At 36.6% G+C, this 9277-nt stretch overlaps 2 protein-coding genes across 14 annotated transcripts in view; one reads left to right on the forward strand and one right to left on the reverse strand.

Moving 5' to 3' along the window:
- The window catches only part of LOC148425828 (uncharacterized), a 42292-nt gene extending 33249 nt beyond the window's left edge, over window positions 1-9043 (forward strand). For 8 of the 13 annotated variants that reach the window (XR_015865138.1, XM_088411060.1, XM_088411058.1 and 5 more), the window contains 2 exons: window positions 1364-1447; window positions 1560-9043. Coding sequence is in view for 8 of the 13 variants with exons in the window: in XM_088411060.1 (XP_088267186.1) it covers window positions 1364-1447; window positions 1560-1797 (322 nt within the window). In the remaining 5 variants the exon portion in view is untranslated. Of the gene's footprint in view, window positions 1-1363 lie in introns of all 13 variants that reach the window. The other 5 variants (XR_015865136.1, XR_015865137.1, XM_088411063.1 and 2 more) reach the window with 3 other exon arrangements.
- On the reverse strand, window positions 1780-4887 carry eomesb (eomesodermin homolog b). The gene is made up of 6 exons (XM_088411065.1): window positions 4344-4887; window positions 4039-4193; window positions 3840-3961; window positions 2948-3106; window positions 2711-2772; window positions 1780-2639 (listed from the first exon to the last, which is right to left on the reverse strand). The coding sequence occupies exons 1-6, from the start codon at window positions 4826-4828 to the stop codon at window positions 1874-1876; spliced, it is 1749 nt and encodes a 582-aa protein (XP_088267191.1). The 5' UTR covers window positions 4829-4887; the 3' UTR covers window positions 1780-1873.
- Window positions 9044-9277: the final 234 nt, after the last annotated feature.

Genomic DNA, 9277 nt, shown 5'->3' on the forward strand with positions numbered 1-9277 from the left:
TGAGTATGGGAAATGCTGTTAGTGAGAACTGGCATCCAAAACAAATATACAAGCCAATTTTTAATGTGTCTCATATTATCACCTGTTTAAGTTTTGTACTTTAAAAATTAAAATCTAATTGTTATTATATATTTTTTTAATAGTTGCAGAGAACCATCGAGTAAATCAAGCTATTTTTCAATTTTGGTGTTTCTAAATCAAAACAAACATCAAATGAGCCCTTTTATATCTGTTTCCAAGCATAATATCCAATGACTGAAATATACATGTACACTTTACTGCATAGTATGCAGTATTAGTTTTGCATTTCACACATGATCAGATTAAAAGCATGCATGCATTAAAACAGAGCTCGTATGAAATACGTGCAAGATCGTTAGGAAAATAATTACCAATTTATTCCATAAGGACAATTGTTTTTAATATCAAATATTACAACATAGCAATCAAGAGCAGCACACATTTCTCACATATGACAGTGAACATATTTATGTTGGCCTTCAGTAAACAATCTGTAAACAAAAAAACTCAATGCAAAGTTGCAAAAGCAAATTAAGTCATGCATTTAGATTTAAACTCATAGAAAATAATTAAATACATGAAACCGAAAAAATATAATAATCGAATTTTCCCCGTTCTGGTCAACTTGATCTTGATCAGCCGATATTTGCCATTTTATGTAAGAGCAGCTATCATATCATAATTTGCTAACCAATCAATAACATCATTGGTTCTGCAAATTAAGTAGAGGTTTTATAAATGTTTTGAGCGGTATCAATACAGCTTTTATTTGCAATAGTGCGGGTAGCTGCTGAAAAGTAAGTATAATATAGTATCTTATACTAAGTTACTGTAATTAAATTAAAATGTAGTATTTTGTAGTAAGTTGATCCATCCATTTTTTCCATCTCAAGGTGTTTTTATTTTACCTGGCTGACCTTTCACTTTATTTCTAGCCAGTTGTTGAATGCCTTCTTATTGTTATTATTTTTTCTATCTGTGTATATCAGTCAGTTTTGGGCAAGGGCTGTTAAACCATGGCAAAATATGCTTTTATAAATATTATATAAAATAATTACTATATAAATATTGTTGATATTTTATAAGTTTATGCAGAGAATAAACAAGTTGTTTAAACTGAAGTATGGCCCATTTTATGATTGAATCAGTGATCAGTCATTGGTTATTTTCAGCCTAAAAAATATTGTGTAAAGGTTTCTTAAGAGCAGTCTTTTCAAGGTCAAGGTCATAGGTTACTTTTTGTCACTTCATGGGGTGGTCAAATAGTGCAGGAAATGTACAGATCACTATTTTTCATAACTTTGTGTGCAATTTTACTAATTGCTTGTTTATTTCATGACAGGTGGCGCAGTTTCTGGAGGACCCTCACTCACCCCTGTGCTGTGAATGATCACTTATCAACTTTAAGAGCCAGTCTGATCTTCCTGTAGGTGGCAAATGATTCCAGCTTCTCCAAGTGTTCCTTCATCTAATACAATTGTATTTTTGCCGGTTGCTGTTTCATCTTTTTTCACCATTTAATTCTTTATCATGACCAGAGCCTTCAGACAGCTAATTGTCAAGCCTTCTGTTCAGCCTTGCACCACAAGTTATTCCAATCATCTGTGGAGCCAAAGGACCTGTTTTTCTGGCCATCAGCCTTCCCCGACTGACTCAGAAACTCACCTGTTAGTTATTTTGCATGGCCACCGCACTCTGGTCACATGCCCTGCTTTTGTCATGAAGCATTATTTAAACCTTTCCCATCTGTCTCCTCGTTCGATATCTATCATTTAGAAAACATTTATCACAGAAGCAACAAATTTGCTGTGTGTGTACAGTATAAGAGCATGTACAGTATGCAACAATATGCTCAATAAGTTGTGTAAAACGAGTAGTAAGATGTCATTCCTTTGGATGAAGTTGCTTCTTTGCTATAGGAGCCATTCCCAAAGGAGTCCATGTCTTCACATTTAATGTTGACTGGTGAGTCCTCTATACTTGGCACATTAGGAGATAAATGCCTTTGCTTGCAAGCAGGCATATAGGAATCAGTCTTGTCAAGATAAAGAGAAGATTGCGGTGTCTCTGCACAGAAAGACATCAGGCCTCCTTCATCCTCTAATTGTGGCTTCACTTTATCGGAGTCTCCTGGGAAACCAGCAGTTGGACCAGGCCTTGTGGTCCAAGGCAGAGCTGAAGTCATCTTTCTCTGGTACACTGCCCTGGATCCCCACACAGTTGGCATGTCACTGAAAGGAGACTCAGGGTAGTAGCTGAGACCATGGGATGTTTGCATGGAAAGGGATTTGATACCATATGGTAGTAGGGAGCTGGAGTATTCCTCTTCAGATGACGTGAGGTCCAATTTGTTGCTGGTGCTGCTGTTAGTCCCATGTTGCATGGATGTGACTAACCATCGCTGTGACGCTCCATCTTCGGCCTGAGGTGAAAGGAAGTTTCTGGTTTGAGGTACAGCTCGCTCACCTTTGTAGAAAGGGTTTTGTGTCAAGCTGTTTACAAACTGGTCCTGTAAGAAAGGCTGCATAGTGTAGTGGGCACTGGGAACAATCTGGTGGACTCGAGGGGAGTCTATTGGAGAAGGGGTTAGGCGATCATTGTCAGGAGCTGTGTACATCCTGAAAAAAATTTTTAAAAAATCACTTTTTCCGATCATTAATAGCACCAGAAAATACAAACTAATACTCACGAATCGTAGTTATCTCTAAATCCTTTGGCAAAAGGGTTATGGTCAATTTTCAGCTGTGTTATCTGCAGATTAAACAGGACAGAAAGTGGGGAATTACAGAATTGTATAATCATTGTTTTTTGGAAAATAATAAAGTATGATCTGACACTTGAAAAATCATCACTGTCAATATTTTAAACATAAGAATGGCGTTTGCTTCTTTTTCTTTTTTTACTTGTTTTATATTTTTTTGCTTACATCAGTATTCTGGTAAGCAGTGACTGCTATGAATTGGGTCTCTGGAAATATGACGGTCTGTGTCCTTGGATCAGTATTAACATCCTCCACACCATTTCCTGTCACCTCCACGATGTGCAGCCTAGGCTGATATTTGTGTAAAGACTGCAGGATGATCATCTGCAGAAATGGACAATGGAGAACAACAATTACATCTATCTATTCATTTATCTGTCTGTCTGTCGATAACACGCAACTGGTTGATTAGAGAAATATTGCTCAAGTGCTTACTTGTAAACTTCACCAAAGCACCAAAACGTAATGATCTATAATTAAATTTTGTCATGAAATGTAATGATTTTAAAACACAGCATCAAAATCAGAAGGTTTTGTGATGTAGTGTTGTGCAAGAGCTCAAAGAAATAATTTAGGGTACTTATTTTGTTTTTATACGCGATGAGTCATATATGAATATGTTTCCAGAATATTCATCATTTTCATATTTTATACAATGAATGTGTGTGTGTGTGTGTGTGCGCGTGTGTGTGTGTGTGTGTGTGTGTGTGTGTGTGTGTGTGTGTGTGTGTGTGTGTGTGTGTGTGTGCGCGCGTGTGCGTGTGCGTGTGCGGGCGTGCGTGCGCGTGTGTGTGTACATGTATACATACACTACTGTACATACAGGCACAATTTTGGATGTGCAACACATTTTTCACTATAAGTTGCAAAAATGTATTCTTGCAATATGTTCTTTAATGCTGTCTATATTTGCTTTGCATCATGACTAATGGGTTTATAGAAATAAAAAAGAAATATTTGCAGTCTTTATCAAATTTAAAAAATATGACCCGTCGCTCGTACATTTATAATATGTAAATAACTTCTTCATGTAGTAATTAATGCAGCATTTATTTACCTGTGATAGGTTGTGATTTGTGCCTTTGTTATTAGTGAGTTTCAGTTTGCTGAAGGAGATTTCTTGTCTCATCCAGTGGGCACCTGTGTTCGGAGATTCTGGGTGGATGTACACGTTGTTTCCTATCAAATGAATAGACCCAACATTATTTGAAACCACATATTTGACAAGTATTTTTGGGCATGGGAGTGAGCACCACCTTGGCTGTTGTTTTCTCCTTTCCCACAGGTGACCCATTTGCCACCTTGAAATCTCCAATGGTTTGGATCTGCCAGTGCCACCTCAACAAATACGTTGTAATGTGCAGTCAGGCTTAGGCCTGCAATGTTAAAACTCAGAAACGGGAACATTCGCCTGCAAAACCAAGTTTAAAATATATAAACCATGAAAAAGTACTGCCATTTTAATTATAGTCTACTGTGTAAAACACTGCAAATATCAATCAACTGTTTTTAAAACAATTGCTGTTTCTATATGTCAGTCATCAACTGGTTGACATCTTACCTGCCCTGTTTGGTGATGATCATCTCGGTCTGGTGTCGGTGGAATTTGAGCCATAGAGGCTGGTTGCACAGGTAGACTTGAGCCCTTGTGGATGGTCCATTTGCATGTAAGGTGACACTGCTGAGAGCCGGGCCTGTGTCGCAATAAGATGGGTATAGGCAGCCTGGGCTCTGCCCGATCTGATAGGCCGGGCTGAAGTGAGCGCGCGGGCCCGTGGTCGGGGAGAACACTAAAGAACTCAAACAAAGAGATGGTGGGTACCTGGCTGTGCTGGAAGGGGCATAGATGCTTTCGCTGTGGCTGTAGGGAATAAGGGTAGGCTTGGGCGCTGTAGGCTGTCTGGAGCAGTGTGCCAGGCTATTCCCATATTCTGTGCACTGGCTGCAAGAGGCTGGCTCTTTGCCTTCTGACAGCGGCAACTCGCACCTCTCTTCCGATGGGTCTTTGGAGGAAAATGAATCTGTTTTCCCATCAGCCCTGAGCATAATTAATTAGCTCACTAGATGCACGAATGAACAACCGTGGGGGGGCCTTCGTCCTCTCGGGGCCCACAGTTGGAACCCTAAAACAAACAGACAAGTCAGCCTCAGGAGCAAACAAAACATATTTTGTGCTATCTATCTACCTGCCTGCCTACCTACCAACCTACCTACCTATTTCTCTGAGTTTTAAGCATAGTGGGAAAATATCCAATTTAATTTAAACAGAATAAATGTGAAAAATATATCTTGAATAGTATAAGAGTTAACTATTTCAATGAAATACACTAAATGAGAGTCATAAATATAGCTAAAGTGCATTTTCTTGAAGGTTCATTTAAAGGCTGCAGTCGTCTTGCTAGTTAGTCACAATGACAAACTTTGGTTGCATTCAGCAAGGAAACTGTGATGAACATTCACATACAAGAATTTGTGACAAAGAGAGAAATCACCAAATGCCATTCACTGAATCCTAAGACTTCATATGCACTATATACTATAGTCAATAATCGGAAAAACAACATGATAAAGCCATGATTAGTCCGACAGAATAGGGTTTTTTATTCATTTTTTTTACCCTCTAATCGTATAATACTGCTAACCACCAGTTTTATTATTCAATGAATTCATGATTTTTTATTATTCATTCAATTTCTGATGCGATTCTGGGTCCCAAGGGAAACTTGATGGGAAAACGGAAAATAGGCAATTATTTTTCCGTCTGAAGAAACCTGTGATGTTCCATAGATAAGATAACCATATGTGTAAGGAAATCTATATTGCCTTATTGAGAAACGTATTTATTTTTAAAACATAATTTGTTGTTTTTTATCAACAAAACAAACAAGAAGTTTTTAAAATAAAATGATGCTTCACAAGTCTTATAGTCATGATACCAGTCCTCAATTAATGAAATAACAGATCTGTATAATATTAGAATAAAAAACTTACCTAGAGATATTTTCCACCCGGCTTGATAGCAGATCTGCAAAGGCGAATAAATTGCTTTTAATCAAAGAGTTCATGCGACATAACATGAAGTTGATTTGGACAAGATCAGCCCCTCTGTCCTTCTGGCCACAGAGCCTGCATGCAGCCTATTATCAGAGGATCTTCTCCTGATTTTGGGGAGGGGCAAAGGATCCTCAGAATCATTTTGAGCTTGGGTGAGCGAAACTACTTTTTATCCATTTTTATCAGATATTAACAAGACTTTCACTGTGCTCTAAAACTGGGAAAAATGTGTTGAATTTACGCAATTATTGTGATATTATAGTGATCATTAATAATTCATTAAAATCGATTGTACAATACAAAATCACCAGGATCCAGATATATTTGGACATCTACTTAAAATATATCGGGACCCAGATTATACCCAGATTATTCTATTTTGTGTAGTTATACCTGACAAAATAAAAAACAATTAACATTTTTTACTGTGAAGCATTAAAATTGTCCTATTTACAGTACTCGTATCACCTAATACAAATGTTTTCTTATTATAATTGGATTAACTAAATTACATGCCTTTATCAATTAATAAAAACAGAAAAATCGGTTTTAGTGATACAAGTACTGAAAATGATTCAAATTAAATGCACAAACATACTATCCTAATTATTTTATTTAAAAACAAAATGACCAAACCTATTTCTGGTAAATAGCAATACAATTCTAATATAGTCCACAGATGAATTGTACATTAATTGCTCAGCAAAATGATACTTTAGTGTCCATCAGACAGTGTTGTCAAATGTGTTGTCAAAAATATCTTGGATATAGCGTAGATAAGCAAGAGATAAAAACAAAAAATACAAAAACAATCTTTTCATGTAGAAAGAAAGTCACTTGTCCTTTTAGGTTCAAAACACTGTTGATCAAAATATTAGGTGCTCAAAGGTGGTTGCAAATGCAAAAGTTGTCATTGAAAGACAGAACAAAAAAAGCCATCATAGCGGCAGTGAAAACTGTATTGCAAATTATTATTTAAACTCGTACTAGAAAACTATTAGAAATCTGTAAACCTTTATTGATGATATTGTATGAACTCCTTAAGTTGACAGGCCATGTGCAAGTCTACATATAAAGTCCTTCACATACTATCTATTTGAGGTATGTGTGTGCGTTGTGTGCGTGTGTATGTTAATGGTAAAAATGGTGGACGAGGGAGAAGCTGAAACTGAGAATCAAGTTGAGATGGTTTGAATTGGTGAAAAAAAGCAGAAAAAATGTGAGAAGGAATACAAGAAAACATGGTCAATTCATTTTTTTTATGGTATTTTAATCACCAAAATACTGAATTTACAGTGGGTGGGAATTTTTTTGGAATGATGGAAATCCTTCTGCTGGTGAATTGTAATAGCTGGGAAAGTTTTGAATTTCAAATAGAAATTATTTAAATGTGTAAAGTTGAATAATAGATTTGTTGTGGGTAAAAAAAGAACATTTTGTGAGAAAAAAAATTGAATTATTGGAAAGCAAAATTTTTGGAATAAGAAAAACAAAAACTCAAGGCATGGGTTTTGTGACTTGAAAATGGGACAGAGGGAATCTAAAGGAAACATGTGGAAGTAGATAAGGAAAAAATAATAGTAAAAGTAAAAATATTAATTGTACAAAAAATGTGGTCAGATTCATATAAGTAAACAAATTTTTCGGGAAATTTTAAAATGGGGCTGCTGCCTCTTGCAGTTGGGGTATGGAGATTCTGTGGAGTTTCCAAGGCGTCCATCCCCAGTGTTCCTAATTAACTGACAAGATGACTGCTACCCGGAAGGGGGACCAGGGACGATGATCTAAAGTGTACCTCATCAATTTTCCAAGGTGGCCACTTACGGGTGGATCACATGAGTGAGAATATTCAGCGGATTTAATAAATTGCCCAAAATTTCTGTCAAGCAGAGGGGGAGCAGGGTAGTGGGGGAGAGAATCTTTGGTTTAGCTGTGAGATTTGAGAATCTGTGGGTGTGTTGTTTAAGTATTGTTTTTGAGAAATTATTGTGTTATCTGTATTTTTTCTAATTTATAGTTGGTTTTATACTGTTATGTTTATTTCATTGTTATTTTTGTTGGACTTTTTACTATACGGTATTGTTTTATTATGTTTTTATTTTTTTGCTTCAGGTATTTTTTTTCCTCATAAGTAACTTAAAACCCCCCACTAATGATCGGAATCATCAAGGAAAAGAAGATTCAGTACAAGCAATTGAAGAACATTTGAAGACTTTGTGAGGCTTGTTCTGTCATTAATCCTTTCCAAGACCAAAAAAGAAAAAAAAACCGCTCCTAAACCCTTTAAATTAATCATATTAATTGTAGCAGTTGATAATTTGGAGTCCATTTGTTTTCCGAGAGATGGCGCTAGTGTATTGGTGGTGCATGCAGAGAATTTTGTTCAGGCAATTTTAACCACAAATTCTACTTCTAGAGCCGGTAATCTTCGACTTTTTCTAGGGTCGCTGGCTTGCTGGTACCTATTCCAGTTGACTTGGGGCAGTAGGCGGGAGACACTCTCAACTGCTTGCCAGCCAATTGCAGGGCACACACAGAGGCGAACAACCATTCACACACCCAATCACACTAGAATGTCAAATCTACCTGTCAAACATGTTTTTGGAGTGTGGGAGGAAGACGGAGTGTCCTGAGAGAACAAGTGATCAATATTTTTGGTCCGACTTTATGGCGCTATTTTCGTTGAATAGCATCAATGTACAGTGTTTTTTTTCTACTGGCAGTGTATATCAGTGTGACCCCCCCCCCCCCCCCCCCCCCTTCCCACATATGTTTTTCCTTGTGATTTCTCTTCCGTTTAGCCCTGACTTTTCCCTCTGTTTTGAGAATGTATTGTTTGGCTTCATCAATCACTCGACCATTAATAATAATAATCAATGTTACGTTATAAATTTCATTGTACTCTTTACTAAATGGCATATTCACAAACGCAAATTTGCCTCTCAAAAACCGAAACTCTCTGTCCTAATCAATGAAGTCAAACAATATATTAAAACTTTGAAACTATCTAACAATTTAAAAGCAATTAAAATCTGTGATGTCTGTACTCTTTTTAATATATTTGTGTAATAGTGTATTGCACAGTTTCTCTTTGAGTTTTTGGTTGTTTTCCCCTGGCGTTATTGTTTTTGTTGTTACAGTTTTTGTTTGTGTATTATACTCAACTATATACTGTTATATTGATTAATTAAAAAAATATTTCTCTTCCGTTGCGTTTTTACTGCATCTATTTTTTGTGGCGTTTTTCTTTCATAAACGGTTTTGCTTATTTTATTTTTCATTTTATTTCATGTTTTTATGAGTGGGTGGGGTGGTGCATTCCATCGTTTGTTTCTTACAGTTGCAGGACTTTGTACTGAGTCGGTCACTGTACGATTGTAGTCTATTCCTTCCGTCCATGGCTACAGGAAGCCGCAGGGATGTACGTAAAGTACTTTTGGG

The sequence above is a fragment of the Hippichthys cyanospilos genome, chromosome 3, assembly GCF_059441005.1.
Source record: "Hippichthys cyanospilos isolate Australia breed blue-spotted pipefish chromosome 3, RoL_Hcya_1.0, whole genome shotgun sequence".
Lineage (NCBI taxonomy): Eukaryota > Metazoa > Chordata > Actinopteri > Syngnathiformes > Syngnathidae > Hippichthys > Hippichthys cyanospilos.